Genomic DNA, 20,182 nt, shown 5'->3' with positions numbered 1-20,182 from the left:
TTCCACCGAGTAATGACCAAGAACCCTCAGAGTTTGGCCCATTATAAATACAGAAGGGGAAAAATTGAAGGTTAGGGTCCCCCTGGGAACTGGTGGAAAGAAAATAGTTTACTCTTCCCCCAAGAACCTCAAGTACTTCAGCTTCTGCCTCTTGAGATCCCTGCATCAGACCTAAGTGGATTAACCTTTCTGGAGCCAGAGGGCCGGGAATACATCCCTGTGGGGTCTATCAACAGCCCTACTGGTGAGGTGGAGGAATTGGTAGAGGTGCAAGGCTCTCACTCCCCACTTGATGATCTCATGCCACTCACTCAGGACCAAAACCCCAAGCAAGGTTGCTGGGCAAGGTCCAAACCCTTGTTACGTTAAGTTCCGATTGGTTAGCAGATGAACCAAACACACTGTAGGTAAAATGCATGGAAACATGTCTGTGTCAACTCACCACATTCCCCTTGTTCTCATTAGAAGCCTGTGAGGCCATGCCTCCAGTAATGACATCTGTACTAATGTGACCAGGAAACCAAGGCACACAAATAAATCATGCTCCTTAATGCAACTGTCAGGGCAAGGAGAGTATATAAGTGAGCTGAGCTGCCCTGTTTTAGCCCTTGTTTTCCCTGTAGAAGTTAATTCGATGTCAGAACAGCAAGCACAGCAGAGACATGCTCCTGCTGTGAGAAATGTTCATTTTCTTCCAATAGCACCTAGGTTTTCACCCCTGTTTTCTGTTTCAGTGTGAATGTAATACTAGTTCAATTTGCTGGTCTGACAGCCTGGAGACGGAAGGCCTTTGTTTATCCACAGAACAGGGAAATCACAGCCCGCAGCAGGGCAAACTCCCCATTCCACCTCCTTGCTGTTCCCTGTTTAATGTGCCTCAAACATAACCCGGAAGAACCACTTCTAGGGGAATTCTGTCTCCAGGCCCATCCAATCCTTAACCTCCAGCCAGGGGAGGGAGGCACTTGGTGCCAATTGTGACTGCATTTTTGGATGTAAACGCACTAGGAACTGGATTGACGCCACCAGCTTATTTCACATGGGTCGCCCAGCAGCCATCCGACAGAAAGAGTAATCCTCATTTTGTCCTGTTTTACATAATTCAAATCATCTTCAGTGCTGTTCTATGACATGCACAGACATAGGGATGGAGACTCTCTCTATATATGGTGGGACGCATCCTATTCCCTCACTGAATTGGAGAGTGGGAATTTTCAGCCAGCTACAGCCTGTTGGGTGGCATTTGTGATTGAAATTACAGCCAAAGACCACATACACAGATTGCAAAGGGACTCAGAGACCTTTCTGGGCTGAAGAGGACTATAAATTAGTGGGTATCCCTCCCACTGGAGTCAATCTGAGTTGCGCGTGCTTACACCAGAGTTTAAATTGGGCCTAGAGCTCTGAAAAGGTCCCTAGTTCATTATTAAGGATCCAGGCCAACTGGGTGAAATTCAGTGCTGGAACAAAGTCAAGGGAACTATGATAGTGGAGTAGAAGCAAAGGTCCAGAAATCAGTGGGAGTTAGGCACCTAAATATCTCTGAGTATCTGGGCCTATGAGCCTTTTTGGACATCATAGATTCTACAGCCAAGGCCCTGTAGGGTTCTCTAAGGTTTTCATCCATCTGGGGGGAAAGAAAAGGGGTGTGAGAAAGAGGCTGAGTTTACCTTTAAAAAAACATTCCCATCCCTTCCCTGAAAAAGAATATGAAATTCGCCTTCTCCTCCTAGCACCTCTGAATTCCCTCCTCCCCAGCAGAGGCTGTAATCTGTAACACAGCCATTTCTTTTCATAGTCTGGCATCCCTGAGGCTGGCCTGAAGAGTTTGGAAGAACATTTAATCAGTTTTGAACAGCAGGGATTTAATGGAATCTGAATCTGGGTCCAGCTCTTGAGGAATCTGTATGTGGTTTACTTCCTATAACATTCCTGCCTGATCTCCTGTTTTCTTCAACCTTGGGAATGCCATCATTTAGTGCATGCTTGTGGGCGGGAACAAGCCATGCAGAAATATTAGAAATTGAGAGAGTACCAAAAAGTGACTATTCCCCAAATAATTTAACTGCATGGGCCTTGCCACTTGAACCCTGATAGCATGCACTGCAGGGCTGGCACTGTGGAAGTAGCAAAGAGCTCACTGAATCGGCTTGGAAGGCAGTCTATGGCAGCTTAGAGTCACTTGGCCACAGTTATCTGAAGTCCTTTGGTCTGTGAATGGGGACAGAAATCCCATCAGCAATGTCACAAAACAATCTGTTCTTGGGTTTCCCTGGTTTTAGTTGAGTTGGAAATATTGTGAGACTCGTTTCTGTTGTGCATCTATAGTTCCCTTCCCAGTTTTGTCTGACATCAGGAATAATAAAAGTCATAATCAGAATGATAATGTTTAGCTTGTATGGCAATGTAATGCCGACAGACCCGGGTCGGTGGGATCAAACCTGGGACCTCTGGAGCTTAGTGCATGAGCCTCTACCAGATGATCTAAAAGCCAACTGGCTGTTAGCTAAGCTATAGAGCAGACTCATTAATTGCACTCTAAGTGGTCTCGGTGCCACTAGATGGGCCAGAACACCACACCCAGGAGGTGTGTGGGTTACAGCAGCACCTTTCATCCACGGACCTCAGAATGCTTTTGAAGTCTTTAGAGTATGAATTAACTCGCTTACCTGAAATAGGTAAGAATGAATATACCTAGACTGAGACATACATTGGTATGCAAGTTTTCTGAACTTCGACCCTCCGAGCTGTCATGCTAGCTGAACTGTCCATCTTCACACAGTCCATCTTATACTTCATACAGGGCAGCTCTGAGGACTACTAATGCTGGTCTTCAGTATCTCTTAGACTGTGGAGTAGTTTCCCAGGAGAAGTGGGTAGAATCCCATTGCCTGGGAGATTTAGCCCTAGCGTGGACAATACACAGGAGAGCATGCTGCAGGCAACAAACCTGCATTTGTGAAAAGAGGGACTACATGACCTAGAAGTCCTTTTCCAACTCTGATTTCTGTGATTCGACACTATTGTAAGCAGAGACCTGTCCAGCAGATTTTCACATGGAGGAGCCGCATATGGCTGAGATAGTGATGAGTCATCCCAGCTGTTTTACGCTGCAAGTTTAGTACATTCCAGCATGCAAAAGAGCAATCCAAACAGACCGAAAGTCAGCTCTCCTTTGCTAAACTGCACTGGCTACCTTATGCTAATTGTCTCTGCAGCAGAGTTTATCATAAGGAACAAGGCCTTGGTGAAGTGCTGGATCATGAAGGGAAAGATGAAAGCCATAGCCTGGTAAGTAAGCGCTGTGGACACTGTTAGCCTAAACAATTTTGGAATATTTGGGGTCATTTCCCTGTTTTTATTTACATACATTGTTTGGGGCTTGTAGGAGGTGGGGAGTTTCACTTGGTCTGGAAATCTCAGCTACTCCACCTGGTTATAATGTGCAAAGTGAACCCTCAGCATTTGAAAGCTTGCCATTCTTGGGCACCCACTGTAGGACAGTGGTGAGAGAGTGGCAGGAAGGCAGGGAGGAGTGATTCTTGATATGCAACCTTTTGGCCAAGGTTGACCTCCTACCAAGTGGGGCCAGCTCAGAGCTCAAATGTATGGAGCAAAACACTCCTGCACATCATTATGGTGCATCTGGACTCTGGTATTGGTGTAATAATTTGGATTGTGTCTGCTAGGAAAGGCTGGGAAAAATGTGGGTTCGGATGACATGACATTTCCCTTGGGGGAATTCTTCTTCAAAACATTCAAAGATGTGGCTTGCATTGGATATTAAATAACCCTCTTTTTGAGCTCACTTTTATTTTAGTGGGCTAATAAGATGCTGATGTTACATTACCAAATGCTGGTTGTTTACATAATTACCTTTGATTGCTTTTTGAAACCCCGCAAATTTAAATTCCAGGCGAGACTGACATTCTGTAATGTGCCATGTAATTGATTTCAAAATACATTATCTGCCACCAACTGTGCTGACCCCATTTAAATAATTAGTAGCAAAACCAGCTACAATATCAAGATAAGCAATTCTTCCTCTGCAGGTTCACCTGTGCATCAACAGAACTAATGCACTCTGCCTATCCTTTCAGAGGAATTTTGTAGGGCTTTATTTCCCGATTCAACTTTTGGCCCTGACAGGACCTATGTCCAAACCAAACTGCATTTTTTTCTAGTCAAAATCTTTCTTTTTAAAAGGTACGGAATCTGTGGGACCCAGTAAAAGCAGTGACTGTGGATGGGAGCCAAAACATTCCCTGCAGCAAAGACAAATAACGTTCTGTTCTCTGGACCTCAATGATCTGTAAAACTTTTATATAAGAGGATTCAATCAGTGACAGAAACCCTTAATTAAAATTTATCATGTGAGCTGCAGATGTGACTAGTGCCAAACCATGGACATGCCTGGATGATCCTTTTGAAAACCCCTCTTAGGGAAAACAACCGGCTTTTGAATCAGTGCCATGGAAAGAGGAAAGTGGTTTGTGATCTACATCATAACAGGATTATAGGAAGTCCTAAGGATGGACAAATCGTGGTGTAATTTAGTGGATTCCTCTGGCTTCAGAAAGGACAGTCTAAGTTTATGTTACTTTCAGACTGTTTGTTTTAAGTGGCCCCAATTAAGCAACTTAATTGAGAAAAGGGGCTACTTAAACCAAGCAGTCTGAAAGTAACTTAAATTTATTTTTAAAAGCATTGTAAATAAAAACAGAAGAATAAAAATCTACTCATTGAATTTTGTTATTATTACTCTTGACTTTCATTTGACACTTTCTGTATTAAAAGGCCAGTGAACAGAATTTCACGCCTGTTTCAACACCACTCTTGGGAGTGGTTGGATGTGTTTCCAGACCAGCGTCATTGGGGCTTCCTGAAGCATTTGTTGCCATTCACCAACAGCCAGTTCACTTGGGTCTTTGCAGATACCCCCATAGCGTGACTGTCCCCATTAATTGTGTCTCTACATGCTAATATACTTCCCTCGGTCTGCTGGCTGGCTGCCACAGCTGGGTCATGTAGAGTTCAAGGATCTGAGTTCTAGCCTTCCTCTCACTGTGACGTTCCCAAGGGTATGTAGCAGAATGACCCTTGTGAAGCCCCTAGGCAGCCATGGATGTGTTACACTACAGCACCATAATTCTAAGTCGATACAAGGGCAGAGACATATCCAGACTCTGGAGAAAGCAATAACTCCTGGTCCTGACTTTAAACAGTGAAGTGTCTCTTTTGCATGTTAATATAAACTACAGATGAACCCAAACCAAAGCCAGAGTTCCAAAACACTCCTGAGCTTCAAGGAAGTTCAAAACAGGTTCTGAGCACTGCAGCCAGCGCTCAGTCTCCATAATGAGCTAAACCAAAACCCTGAATTTGAATAGTCCCAAACTTTGGGGAATTCTGCATCCAGCTCTGAATTTGGCATCTTGGACTCAATGTTAATCCCAGCCAATCTATAACTTGGAGTCATTGGAGGGTCACCCAGGACTGTTTAGAACTAAGGAGCTTAACTATATGGGGTTACTGATTTCATTTGTTTGGAAATGCTTATTAGGAAGCCACTGGACAACACTGAGGAAAGAGAAGATGCCCCACTGTGCGAGGTGGATTTGGGAACAGAGGGATCCCACTGGCTGTAAGCGACATTGTGTGGTTCAGTTTTAGCAGCCTTACCTGTTGGGTAAGGACCAGATCCCAGACTGAGCTTTCTAAGAAGTCTTGTCTAATGGCAGGATGAAGCACACAGAGCACTGATGTCCTCATTCCAAACATTCTGTGCCTTCTCAAGCGGTGTACACACACAAATACACATTCCTACCTGTTTGCTGCCAAAATGACTAATGGAGGCTGGCACGGGTTCTCATGTCAAGATCATGATGGCTGCAGCCAATGTTTGATTTTACTCATCAGCATTTTGAGGGGAAGCAGAATCAAGCCTGGGGCAAGAGCTGCCATTGTAGCTGTTAGCTCATGCACAAAAATTCCCTTGTGGTTCACTGTCTACACTAGCAATGTCAGACCCTTATGTCAACAATAGCGTAATTCTCTGCAACCTATAGGCTGTGTGGTTTCTGATCTGAAGCCAGGCTTCTCATGGGAAAATATAGTTTGACAGGGAAACTTTCACCACTTTAAAAAAAAATGTTTCAATCCAGAGCAGCACTGCTTTGTGTTTGCCACACACTCTCCTAGTATCGATTGTTACAAATTTAAAATCTGGGATTTTTTTTTAACATGCATTAGGAGCCAAATGTTGTCAGTCTAGACTCTAGAGTAACTGCTATTTTACATTGAATTGCTGTTAATTTACACCAGACCAGCTGAGATCAGTATCCTTTGCTCTTTTGTTAAAGCCCTTTGCACAATAATATCATATTAAAAAAAAGTGTAAAATGATCTTACCCAGAGAAAATATTTCCCATAGTAACACACCAAAAGACCACACGTCACTCTGCGTAGTATAAATTTTATCAAAAATAGCCTCTGGAGCCATCCATTTAAGTGGAAGTCTTGCCTAAGAATGAAAAAGATGTGGCCCATGGCCAGTTATTGTGGTTGTTAATCTGCCCATTCCCTAGGGGGAGTAATATTGAAGATTGGCAGGTCAGGTCCTTTTCACTTACATCTCCTTTCCGTACATAGTCAGGATCTTTGTAAATATCCCTAGCCAGTCCAAAGTCACAGATCTTAACCACGTTGTTTTCCGACAGAAGGATGTTCCTTGCTGCCAAATCCCGATGAATACACTGCGAGGAAATGCGGACAAGTGAAATCAGAGGTTTTGCCTGAACATCAGGCTGCTAATGGAGTAAAAAGCCTGGAGACTCTTTGAAAAGTGAAAGAAAAACGAGCTCTTGTTGGACCTGGGTGGAGTGGGAAAATGTGTGTGGGAGCCTGCCAAAAATATACTGTCATATGATAGAAAGAAAATAACTCAGCACAAGAAGTAGATTGAGAAACATGGTGGCTGGTCATTTTTCAGACTCTTTTCATGTTAAATAAATCCTGCTCGACCAGCTAAGATCAGAATGGATTTGCAAACACCACAGTTAAATATTAAACTCTATGGGCCAAATTTTGAAAGGAGAAGGCCCAGGGGCCAATACACCAACATTTGCATATGCAATTACCATAAGTGAGTGATTGCACATATGCAAAACTGTGCACACAATCTGATTTCTGGGTACTGTCATGGTAATCATCTGACAGATCCACAATTATGAACATATTTTTGCACATGGCTTAGACTCAGACTTCTTCAAAAACCTATAGACTATGGACTGAAATGACAGTGAGGCATTCAGTTACCAACAATTACCGGCAAGCTAAACGATTAGAACTACATTCCTCCGAAGTTATCAGAGAGTTTTTTCTCCATTGTGGAAGGATATTTCCTTCCTGGAGGCAGGAGGGATTTCTTCTATATCCGTCATGGAATTCAGATGACATTGCCTGATTTTTCTTCATGCCGTCCAGCTATGGTCCCATATCATAGTTGCTGTGCTTCCAGCCAATGACTGGTGGAGACTCCCTTTGGAGGTCTATCAATGGCACTCCTTACTTGACCAGAAGATTCAGTGGAGTTACAATAGTGTGAAATAAGCACAAGTGACAGGAGAATCAGGCCCAATAATATACTTAGTCTTTATCTCTAATAGCTATGGCTCTATGAAAGAAGCTCATCTCTTGTGGTTTATTGAATGACAAAGACATAAGAAGGAGGAGTGGCGCAGAAATAGAACTCACTTTTCTGGAGGCCAGGAACTCCATGCCTTTTGCCACCTGGAAGCTATAGCAAATCAGATCCTCCAAGGTCAGTGGTCGCTTTTGCAGATCCTCACCATCTACAAGAGACCACAGAAACATGAGAACCTAGAGGGAGAAGGCTAGACAGCTGAAAGACCTCTAGCATTAACCGTACCTCTCAAATCCTGGAGAGCACATAAAGAGGGATATTTGGGGAGGAAAAAAGGGACATTCCTTTTAACTCCATTAGATGAAGAGTTTTCTGGAAGAGCAGATTGGCAACACAAACATTCTGCTAAAATTTTGCTACCGTCCCTCTTCCATAGAAGAAGCAGCTGGTGTGGGTATGTGTGTTATTGCAGACCTTCTGTAGTGAGCATGAGGGGGAATGCATAAGGTCTACACTAGCTGTGCTTTGCCAGGATAGCTAGTGAAAGTGTGCCTCTTGTGCATTCAGCTTCTATTGGCCCCAACCGCCACAAGCAAAACAAGTTATTCCAGCAAAAGTGCAGTGTTGGTGGCATAACTGTGCCTACATTAGTGGTTATTGCTGGCCCAGATATGTAAGTCACAAATTACCCCTCATCCTACCCCCACCTGACATAGCTATGACAGTAAACATTTGTAGTGTAGACCTAGTTGGAGTCTGCCATGACCTTCAAGACTTGTCAACAAGTGAAGAGACTTTGTAAAGCAAGTGATCCTTGGGGCAGGGCTTAGTCAGAAACAATGGACTCAGGAGTAGATAGGTTTCTTTTACCTTCTTCTTCCTCTTCGGAGTCACTGTAACTCTTATCTTCAATGAATCCTGAACTGGCTGAGCTTCCCGTGCTGGCCACACTCTCAAGGCGCCTCTTGATCAGCTCTGTTAAATCACTGTTGGACTCATCCAGACTTTTCTCTGCTTGGTCAGAGTTCTCCTGGGACTAAAAATCCAATAGAAATGATTTACCTTGGTGAAGTGGGATGCCCAGGCAGTTCAGGGTATTTAATGGAACAACATGGCAGAGGCTGGGACAGGATCTTATGGCGACGTCCCTATAAGTGTTTTGTAAAAGCACTTTTCAAATAATACACAGGGAACTGCACTGGGTAGGGAACCAAAACTGATCACTATAGCACACAAACAATAATGGTGAGAGGAGGAATTGTGTCATCAGGGAAAATTCCCTTCTCTTACATGAGGTATGTAGCCATTTATTTTATTTAAGTGAATTTAGTGACGTGCTATTACACCGCCATGGGTTTGGCTCCGGTTGCTGCAATTTCAAGCTCAACAAAGTGAAATTGCCTCTGGTGCTTTTCTCAAATTGGGAGGCTCTAGGAACATACAAAGTCCAAGGGTAATGACCACAGACACAAACATAAGTACAAAGTTTTATCTGTACTATAAGTTTTATTAAAGTGACAAGCAAGGTGATGATTACCCCTGCACATAGAAATCCTAAGAAAACCTATGCAATAATTATAACCGTAGTCATCCTCAGAGATATTCTAGTGTCCGATGGACCTCTCAAAAGATCATCGCTAGAGGGACAGTTCCTGCTGGGTTGTCTCTTGGGTTTTCCCACTTTTATCCAACCAGGGAACCCTCTTTTATATTGTAATTTTGACTACACTTAACACTCTATGTATGTGCATGAAGGTGTCAACCCTCTTTTTCCTTATATATATTTCCACACCCCATGAATATTGGGGTGCCCTATTTTCCATAGGTTGGTTGTAGTTCCTCTTATTCTCATTAGCATCTACACACAATATGTACGCTGTGGTCAGGACATATGTTGTAAAAGATGTTGCAATAAGGTATCTTGTGATCTTGTGGTTGATTTTCCGCCACATTACCTATTGGCACATCTTTCCAGTAGTCTTGTGATCTTACTGGCAAAGAGTCATTCTCTGGTCACTTAAATTGGTCAAGCATTCTTAAGTCTATGGCTTGGTATAGCTAAGCTGAAGTCTTACAGGCCTTACTTGTAGGCCTTGTGTTTAAGCCCTGCTTTACTTAGATACACATTAAATACTTATCACTCGTAAATACTTAATAATCTTATACTTCTCTGATCCTACAACCTAAATCTATTTGACATACATGAATAATATGTAACATAGCATATGAGTTAATCATAACATCACACAGCACAACAATAAATGGATAATAAAATGAACTAATTGGCTACAGTTACCATATGTGCTTTAGGGTCCATGAAGAGCCAGATGTGACCACAAATATTAGAGACATCTGGAAAACCCACACACAATAACCTGCGTCGTACCTGGGAAGGATCAAAGGCTGCACTGATCCTGCTAGGATTTGAATCAGTGGTCCCTATTTTTAGACAGACTGAGATTTGAAACAACCAGGCTCTCAAAGCTGCTATCCGAGTGTCGTATTTAGTCTTCTCGTGGAAAGAGGGGACTGACCTCACCTCTCCCATAACAGTTCTGGTGGCTAATCTGTGTAGCCCTCTGTGGGACAACAAGACTAGTGAGCTGCTGAGGAGGGAGATGGGATTGGGGAACCAGTGTTTTCATACCTAATGTAGAGAGACCATCCACTGCTCTTTCAAGCAGCTAGTGGCTGGTGGTGAGGAAGTGGAATCAGAGCAGTTTTTTTCTCCTCCAAGTCACATAATGGTGAATGTGCTGTTTCCATGAGCGTTTGCAATTGATTATGCAGTATGGGCTGGAGGTGAGGGAGAGGCAGGGACTGAAACCCTACAGAGGAAGGAGTCCATTCTTCCTTCTCCTCTTACAAGTTGGAATTTGGTGGGCTGATGAAGCGCCAGCCTTCAGATATAACTGAGGCCCATCTAAGGCAAGTAGAGAACAAATCCTAATAGTAAGCAGCTAGCCTCAATGATCATGAATTGCCCATCTTGCAACTGCATAAAAAGCCAGTTGTTTATTTTACCTTATATGCAACAAAGTCCCCTCGTTTTCCTCTCAGGTAATTAGACAGATTTCCATATTTGCAATATTCTACGATAACCATTAAAGGACCTGCAAAGAGAACAAAAGCAAAGTGACCTTCACAGATGTAAAAGTGGAACATATGCATAGTGCATTTCTGCACTCCTGCCATGCAAAGGGTCTAGAGAAGGACAAAGTGTTTAACGTTAATTCAGCCCCATGATTTCCCTTGTGAAGTAGGTAAATATTATAAGCCCCATCATACAGATGAGGAAACTGGGTAATAAAGAAGTGAAGTGATTTTCCAGGCTCACACTATGAGGCAGTGGCAGAGGTGGGAAACTGAGAATAGAACCCAGGAGTCCTAGCTACTACCTCCCTCTTTACCTGTCAGACACCAATATTAAGAAATTGTTTCTCGTTTCTAGAAAAAGGAACATTAAACATACAACCCCCATATTACTAAATTCTTTTTTTTTTCTGTTGGGATCCATTTCGTGGAACAGCCCTCTGGGTTTTCTGATCTCTGTGTAAATCTTTTTGTATTGTACAGAACTTCATGCCAGGGGAGGCAATACAAACACATATTTAGATTTGTTTGTGACACCAGATGAATTAAAAGTTTGCAAAGATATTTGATCTAAAGGCTTTGGAAGCACAAAGGGGCATGTCAATTTCTTCCTTTCTTATTCCTGGGCAAAGTATTTTTTTGTTTGATGTATTTGTTGATTTTATACAACTATGGATGTTTTTAGACATCTTTGCAAGTGCTTTTGCATTTCAGCCCAAGCCATGAGAGAATAAAATCTGCATTTCTGTGCAATTAGCCTCCACTGCATGGTTGCTGGGTTTTAGAAACCAGCACACAAAATGCCTCAAATGTAGGGGAAGGTGAAGTCATGGGATTAGAATGCATGTAAACACCTATTATTATCCATCCTAAGTGGTCAGCCTTTCATCTCTGTAAACCTTGTTCCATCTGGAAACTTCAGATTCAGACTCTTGAGTTCAGACTTCAAAGGAAAAATGCCAAGGGCTGCATCAGGCCATTCAGTGAACATGCAAACCCTAAGCAATAAGCTCTTATCTGCATGTGTCAGAAATACACACACACAGTCTTGTGCCGTGGTGTACCTGTTTGGCTCAGTTTGACATAAATAAGTCTGAGAACATGGGATTGAAAACAGAGCAGTGGGGAAGAGTTGATGGGGAGCAAACAGGGAAGAGAGACATTTTATTTGAAATCTCTCTACTGGCTCAAAATGAGGAAGAACCGGGTTGCAAACAGCACCGGGGAATGGGTAACCCAGATAAAGGGGAGAAGATGAGGCTTTTTACTTAACTATAATATCATTGTATTGTATTTCAATAGGGCCTTTCAGTTGTAAGGATCCTAAAGTGCTACCACGTAGGCACTGTACGCCGTGGGCCTGCTCAGTACATGCCACTCCCATTGACTTCAGTTACAGCTGTGGGTGCTCAGCACCTTTGAAAATCAAGCCCAAGGTTCATATAGTACTATATATACACAGCACCACTCTTTGCATAAATGCAGTCACCTCTGTGGTGTCAGCTGATCTAATGTGGATATCAATGTCACCACCACAGCCTGTCTAAAGAGGGCATGGGCTGGAAGGCTATGACTGAGGAGCAGTCAGAACAGGAACTGATACACTGCAGCAAGCAGTCAGCTGCTCTGAAGTCTGCAAGCTGGGGGAGATCCAGGTGACTATAGCTCTGCAACTCATCTTTGATCCTGCCACTGGTCTTTACTGTCTCTTCTGTATCACTATGGTGCCTCTGCCACCGCTGCCCCACAGCGTTAGGTTACTCCCCCAAACCAGTGCTGGCTTCTTACAGTGCAAAGAAAAGATCAGACGGAACATTGTCTCAGGAAACTAAAGTCAAATCTGGCTAGTGGATTCTCGGAAGAAATGCAGATTCCGGCATGACTTTAAAGTGCCACCAAGTGCTTTATTCATGCCTCTGAAATGTTTCCTAGATGCAGCATCTTCATATTTTAATTCCTTATTATAAAGCATATTAGAGCATGCATTAGTGCTAAGTGCTTAACATCAGATGCTCTGACAAGGTGTTTCAAAGTGACGTTGCAAGGGGCAGATATTGTTAAAATAATGTATTGTGCACGTTTAATGGGAGCAATTATCAAGAGTACTATTACAAGCTATATAAAACTTAACAAAGAATGAGAAAGCCCTGTGCTTAGAAATGGTATTTTAATGGAAACTCTTATCCCAATGTCTATCTTGTGAGCTCTAGGCTATTTTTCTTCAGTTTCCACCGGCATCGTTCAAAAGCAAACAAACTAGAGCTTGCTTGTAGGCTACGCAGTTAGTGCTCTGTAATGCCATATGGGAAACCTGCCTTCCACATCCAGTCTCTTTCTTCTCCAGGTTTTAGCAGTGACTTCTTTGAGCAACTAGTGAGGTAGCACTAAAAGGGCCTATTCAGCCAGAAGGATGCAGGGTAGGGAAAGAGGCTACTGAATGCTCCAAGTGGGATACTGAGGACCACCTGGGGACAAGTACACTCAAGCAATGGATAGTCACAATAGGCAAAGGATCACGTTCACTTACATGGACCTTGCTATGATTAGAACTCAATAAGGTGCAAACATTAGGGTCATATTAGTGTTCAGGTTAATGGCTAGTGGCTACAGTTGCATGAGACTGTTCTGGGCGTCTGGTTATGTCAAGCCATCACACTGATATTTTACTAAGTATTATCTCCCAGTTTTCTTGGCTTGATTTGGTAGGAGGCACTGCCACCATGGCTCACAACTTCCCTCCCCCCTTAATCACAGGTCAGCAGCCCAGCGTCAGGGATAGCTTGCCTGTTCCTCTGAAATCCTCAAAACATTTCAGACCAATGTGACTCTCCAGTCAGTTGTGGTTTGCAAAGCTAGTGGTCTCTTGCCTCAGCGCTCCTGCGGATTCCAAATCCATGGCTTCCAGATTAGGGCAGGGTCTGCCACTTGCTGTCTCCTGCCTGTTCTACTGTGAACTGTGAATGTCTGGTTTGCGGGATAATTTATCTCCTGTCATCCTGCCAATTATCTTAGTAACATTGCTTTTTTTCCCTTTGGCTTGGCAACTAGATGTCCCTTGGGAAAATGATATCTTTAATTCCTCAGACAGTTACCAATGTGGGCACCATCTCTCTGTCTCCATTTATTTTACCCTGGTTTCTTTGTCCTCAACCCTTCTCCCACATTGTTTGGAGATTGTTTTCAAGGTTCATCATAAACACTGAAGATACATCGATGGTAGATGTTACCCTGTAATTAAAAGCATAAAGCAAAGAGAGCCAGCACTGTTTTAAAGGGCAGGCTAAGAAGGGGAAGGATTCTCCACTGCTTAGGCAGTAGGCTAGGACCCTGGAGACCTGGGGTCAAGTCCCTGCTCTGTCAGAGACTCTTTGTGTGACCTTGGACAAGCCACTTAGACTTTCTGTGCCTCATATTCCTTTCTGTAAAATGGAGATATTAGTACTTGCCAACCTCACAGGGGTGTTGTGAGGCTAGATACATAAAAGGTTGTGAGGTGCTCATATACTGGGCCACATAAGTAACTTAGATAGATAGAAAAGTAGAGAAAATGAAGGGAACGTATGTGTTAGGAAGGAATTCAAAAGCCATCAATTACACATTGCCAAATTCTCCCCCCACACAACTTCAGTGGCAGCTGCCAGGTTATACTGTATTGTACTGGGCACCAGCTCATGTGTGTACACTGCTAGCACTCTATTGGTTGGAAAGTTAGACATGCATGTGTGTGCTGTAATAACACCCAGTAATGGAGACCCTCCCACGGGACATGACCCCTAATAGCTAACGAAGATTCTCCTTTTTGCCTGAAGAGTAAGGGCCTATGTTTCTGAAGCAGAATATCCTTTGTTCTGTCCCTGCTGATGACCATGAAGATGACATGGCTGCAGAATTGCTCTTGCAACCGAGCACAATTACTGAGCATGGATTTGCTGAATGCTTTGTGGGAGGATGGTTTCTTACCTCCTGCTTTGGTGCAGGCTCCCAGCAGGTTGACCACGTTCAGATGGTGTCCTATGTGGATGAGGATCTTCAGCTCGGACATTAAAGCCTTGCACTCATTTGTAGTTGCGCATTCTGCTTAAGATAAACAGGACAAAGCCATCTTTACACAACAGGATATTTGTAACAGGACACAGAAAATCCTGTTTATACTTGAAAACAAAACCCACCGAGGTTACTTGTGCTATCTCTGCCTCTCAGACTCCTAAATAGATAAGAACTCATCCGCCTGCTGTGACCTTTCTGCAATGGAATAACACTTTGCCCTCTGGGTGTCTCTTGTCTTCTCTACAGTGGGTCACCATGGATTATTATCCTGCAGTAGAACCTCTCTAATGCTACCTAGATACTGGGAGAACCTTTGCAAAGAACTAAATTTTGCAAATTTAGCAAGTGAACAAACACATCCAAAAAAGCAAGGAGATAATGCAAGAGAAAATGTTTTTTTTCAGTGCTTGTTGGTGATTGCAGTTTAGTAGCAACTCTCTGCAATAATACTTCACAGGATCTACTTTTCAGAGGTGCTCAGCTCTCACCACTCCAAGTAATGGGAGCACATCTGAAAGTCAGGCCCCATAGTGTGCTACTCAGTGTACCCCAGAACTTTTTGTAAAATAACCAAGTCTCGGTCATATGAGACCTCACTACAGTGCTGTCGCTGGTATTAAATCATCCTTAACAAGTGGGCAGAGTGGCCATGTCTGTGTGTGAGTTGTAAAGTATGTGAAACACAGACTAACAAGATTCTGTTGTATTTCACAAAGTCAGGAGAGGGACCATAGCTCCTGAGTACTAGGCCTTGTCTGAGTTACATGGACATTTCCTCAGTATTGATCCTGCTTCTGACACCATATATTTTCCATATGGTTGGCACTGTAACTAGTGATTGTCTACTATCATCTTTGTATCATTTTCATGATTAAAACAAACAAAACAAAAAGGGGTGGATAATGCTGGGTTGTTGCGTGTTTCCTACCACTGCTCGCAGTCTGCGTGTCTGACGGTTGGGGGTTAGCTTTAGAGCTCAGTGAATAACTTATAACAAATCATTTATTTTGACAAACTTAGCCTCTTTTTCTGGTTGCAGAATTGTCTATGAACAGATTTCCCAGCATCTTTGCATTTCTTATGCCTCATAAAGAGTTTTAACTCCATTGACTTCAGTGGAGTTCAACCTGATTTACATGGCTTTGAGATGGGAACCAGGCCCAATAACATTTAAATTGAACATCATCTGAAATTCTTTATGACAATCTATTACATTTACATTCTGCCTTCTATTTTGAAGGAGATACCAACAAGCTTCATGGAATTTACATTCATGGAATCACTGTAATGCTGCCACCTCTAGGGCCTTCTCCTTTCTGAATGAATAGATTCTCACCAGAGGTTCTAGTTTATTGATGGCTGCATTCATGGTGGGGATGGCATTTTGGGTGGTGATGGGGGGCCATGGATGAAGCAAGAAGGATGCAGCAGCAGCCAGGAGGAAGGTGTAAGGCACTGCCAGAAGACTTCTTGGGCAGGGTTAGCTGGGAGGCAGCCTGCGGAAAACTGTGTGGGGTGGAGGAGCCAGGGGAGAGTTGGGTCAATCAAGGGCCTTTGGGAACTTCAGCTCACGTCTTGAAGAGGGGTGTAGAGTGGGACAAACAACAGCAGAGAGAGGGGGATCTGAAGACCTCATTGGCCCAGTGCAGGTCCAGAGAAGGTACAGAAAGCTGGTACTGGCAAGTAGCGGAAATCTGGCACTGAGGGGAGGGGTGGGTAGTGGAGGAGCAGGAGAGGCAGCTGGCAACAAAAGCCACATTGTAAAGCTGAAGGTGTTAACACTATTACACAGCAACACTATATGGCAGTTTGGGCTAGCGAGTGTAGCCCCACCCAAAGAAAATCACTTGTATATTTGAAAAGAAACCAAGTGACCAGTTAAAACCCACAAACCCATGCACCCAACATGCCAGATGATGTATTTATTCACAAACTGTCTGCAGAGGCTTTGTATGTAAATGTCATTTGGAAACAACATATGCTCCAAGTTCACCGGCCCCCTCCCTGCCTGGCTGGATGGTAAAAGCATTCCTTCATTTTAATAACTGCAAGAAAGTTGTCCCTAATTCACTCCCTTGGCAGCGCTCCTTTTCAACCCCTTGAACTGTTCCACATCTGGAAGGGCTGGGATCGATGGTTTCGACACAATTTCAGACTAATGCAATTACAGTCTGTAATCTGTTTCCCTCCTAACCCCACAGACATGGAGGATGCTGTTTTCCTCCTCTAGGAATATAAGGCTACATCAGGGGCATAGCGTGGAGCCCACTTGTCATTTCCCACACGTTGACATCCCCTGTATGATGACTAATTGTCCCATGTGGCAAATCCATTCCCTTCCAAACCCAATGTCCTCAGGACTGGTTTAGAGCTGAGCACTGGAAACCTTGTTACCCACGTGTGTCCAGAGGAACTGTCTGAAAGCTCTCAGAGAAATGTACCTTTAAGCATTTTAACGGCAACTGTTTTGCAGGTTGAAGATTTATCGATACCAAAAGCAGATGCCTCCACGACCTTCCCGAAAGCACCGTGACCCAGTGTTTTACCTAGAGAAGAAAGAGTCAAGAATGAGCCGTAGGGGGCTGAGGACAGTCTGCATCAGCTAAGAGAGAAACATGCATTAATCTTAGCTTTGCAAAAAATATAGGACACCAGAGCCCAGGCACAGCATAGATGAAGAGTCAATAATAGATGTATGTACACGTGATCTGCCCACAATACAGTATGTAATATACTTCCCAGCTAAAAATGGCTTTAAACTGGAGTTGAGGCTGACATAAGAGAAAGGTAAAAACATTACGTGCAATTATCCCCAAATCAACCCTTCCCAACCCAGAGTTCAGGTTGAAAGAGAAATCCAAAGATATTAAGGACGGAAATGCACAGCGAGGGCACCTAAAGAATGTCCACTCTCCCACTCTGCAGTTATTGACATGTACTCAACTTTAACTTCACGGCAATGTAGCTTTTATCTGGAAGCTGCTTGTTTTGAATTATTAAAAATGTCAGATATGAACACTATACAAGAAACACAAAGAGAATGGTCCCATTTGGGTTTTCCCCCTAGCCACTAGAACAGGGGTTCTCAAACTAGGGGTCAGGATGCAAGGTTATTACATGGGGGGTCGCGAGCTGTTAGCCTTCACCCCAAAACTCGCTTTGCCTCCAGCATTTATAATGGTGTTAAATATATTAAAAAGTCTTTTTCATTTATAAGGGGGGTCACACTCAGAGGCTTGGTATGTGAAAGGGGTCATCAGTAGAAAAGTTTAAGAACCACTGGACTAGAAGATATATAGTGTGCATCTTTAAATCTTTATTTGATTTGAACAGTTAGGGTCATTTTTACCAGGACACTCTGACTGCTTCCCCTGCTCTGGAGCTGCACTAAGCAGGCAGAGCAAACTGGCCAGTTTCCCCCAGCTCCTGCCACCCACATTCCTCTGAAATCCCGTGCCTACCCCTACACTTCCCTGAACACACACCATTTCCTCCTCCCTCTGCTGCTACATGCCCCCCCCCAGACCAGTTTTCCCCTCCCTCCTAGTCTCTAAATTCCCCTGCTGGCCCCCAGGATTCCCCCCTCCCCCCGAGTAGATTTTGTTCAATGGGTAGGTTCTGAAAAGAATTTTAAACATTAATCATAATTTTTTGGTCAGTTTCTCTTAATGGAAAGTTGTTTTCCGTCAACAAGGTGAATAACGTTCTTCTACAAACTATTTCATGAAGACCCGCCTTCTTTCAAAATATCTGCCTTCTTCCCTGGGGGAAGAGGGTGGCTGCCAATCCTGCCAAGGGACACTGCCTTCCTTGAGGACATCTTGGTTTCACTTCCACTGAGAACAACGGCAAATGATAGCCATTTTGTAAGATGCCATCTGTATTTTCGAAGGAGACCTTTAGCACCACTCCCATGGAGAACAATCCTTGACTCTGGAACCACTGTCAATTCTCCTCCAAGGATGGAAGAGCACTGGCCATGGGGGCTAGGGTAGCCTCTGTCATCTGCTATGGTCCAACATTCAAGGCCATAGGATATCACCATCCTTGACATTAATAATGTCTGTACTGCTTACCAAGCCGCAGCCTGTCTCTTGGAAACTCCCATTTACTGCTGTCATATGGCAGACGGTCACACTGCTCGTCAAGGGGCATTTCCTCTGGGTCCATTATGATTGACAGGTATCCTGTTTTAATATCTGTGGCATCCGGCTAAAAACAGGAAAATAACCAATTCACAGGCTGTAACTTGAGAGAAAGGTGTGATCTAGTGGAATTTGCGTAGGCTTGGGTACCAGGCCTCTCTGAGTTCTAGTCCTGGTTCTGACACTAACACCCATCTGTGGCTTTTGAACATATCTTGGCAACACCATGCCTCAATTTATTCATCAGTAAAATGGGGAAAATAACACTTATCTATGCTGGCCTTACGTGTGTGTTGATTGGATTAACTAATTAATGCTTGTAAAATTCCTTGAAGATGTAAAGTCCCTTAATATCATTAGTCTCTACATACATTAGAGAAACCCAACACTGCTACTACTTGTGGGAAATCCTTGAGATTAAAGCAACATTTTTGAGTGCCTTGTTGGACAGCTCTCCAATTCCTTAACAACTCAAGGCATCGTGCTTTAGAAACAGGCTTACGTGTCAACATGGGTGCCACTGAGGGGAAAAGTCTGATTTGGGCTCCCCTTATGGCCACTTTATGCAGGTGTAAATGATGACACAAGATCTATTGGGTCTAGCACCTCTGCTGTCCTGGAGAGAGACAGAGTAAACTTGAACTTGAATGATTCTTCCCAGTTCTGTTGTAAATGTGGTGAACACTCATACAAATTACAGAAGATCAACATTAAGACTGTGGTTTGGGCTGCATCCAAACAAGAGAACTAGCATCTTATACCATATTTTTTGTTTATGTAAGCAAGAAAGAACAACCCTAAATATGATTTACTTTATCAAATACTCCTTGGACCTAATTTAGGGCCCACTTCTTTGGAGTCTCAGGAGAGAGGCCAAGGAGTAAATGAGCCATCGAAACATAATGAACTTTTGTGGTTTGAGCCCAGCTTGAGAGCAAACAACAGACTGTAACATCCTACAACAATACTTAAACCAGCGCTCCCTTCACTAACTACATTTTAGGGAAAACCTTATTTGAGATGGGCTGAAACCAGAACTGTAAGGGGTTTAGGATTTGAATGCCTGTCTCCAAACATTCTTGGATGCTTCTGAATCCATGTTAGATCCACAAGAGAAAGGGGCCTGTTTTCCTGATCTGATTGGATGCTGACCAAGATGGCAGAAATCTCATAAGTACAGCTGATCTCACAAGATGTCAAGTAATTAATCAAGAGGAATGTTGGCCTGAAATTTCACGAGAACAGCTCATAC

The 20,182-nt window shown here is 43.4% G+C and overlaps 1 protein-coding gene across 2 annotated transcripts in view; it reads right to left on the bottom strand.

Moving 5' to 3' along the window:
• LOC140917713 (vascular endothelial growth factor receptor kdr-like) overlaps positions 1 to 20,182 on the bottom strand; it is a 182,650-nt gene that overhangs the window by 24,269 nt on the left and 138,199 nt on the right. The window contains exons 17-24 of one of the 2 annotated variants that reach the window (XM_073361074.1): positions 18,862 to 18,997; positions 17,227 to 17,331; positions 14,699 to 14,815; positions 10,670 to 10,758; positions 8,516 to 8,681; positions 7,756 to 7,853; positions 6,633 to 6,755; positions 6,412 to 6,523 (exon numbers count right to left, since the gene is read on the bottom strand). In XM_073361074.1, the coding sequence (XP_073217175.1) occupies positions 6,412 to 6,523; positions 6,633 to 6,755; positions 7,756 to 7,853; positions 8,516 to 8,681; positions 10,670 to 10,758; positions 14,699 to 14,815; positions 17,227 to 17,331; positions 18,862 to 18,997 (946 nt within the window). The remainder of the gene's footprint in view (positions 1 to 6,411; positions 6,524 to 6,632; positions 6,756 to 7,755; positions 7,854 to 8,515; positions 8,682 to 10,669; positions 10,759 to 14,698; positions 14,816 to 17,226; positions 17,332 to 18,861; positions 18,998 to 20,182) is intronic. The other variant, XM_073361075.1, reaches the window with a different exon arrangement.

The sequence above is a fragment of the Lepidochelys kempii genome, chromosome 9 (genome assembly GCF_965140265.1).
Source record: "Lepidochelys kempii isolate rLepKem1 chromosome 9, rLepKem1.hap2, whole genome shotgun sequence".
Taxonomy (NCBI): domain Eukaryota; kingdom Metazoa; phylum Chordata; order Testudines; family Cheloniidae; genus Lepidochelys; species Lepidochelys kempii.
The sequence above is the reverse complement of the archived record's forward strand: the minus strand, read 5'-3'. Positions and strand labels throughout refer to the sequence as shown.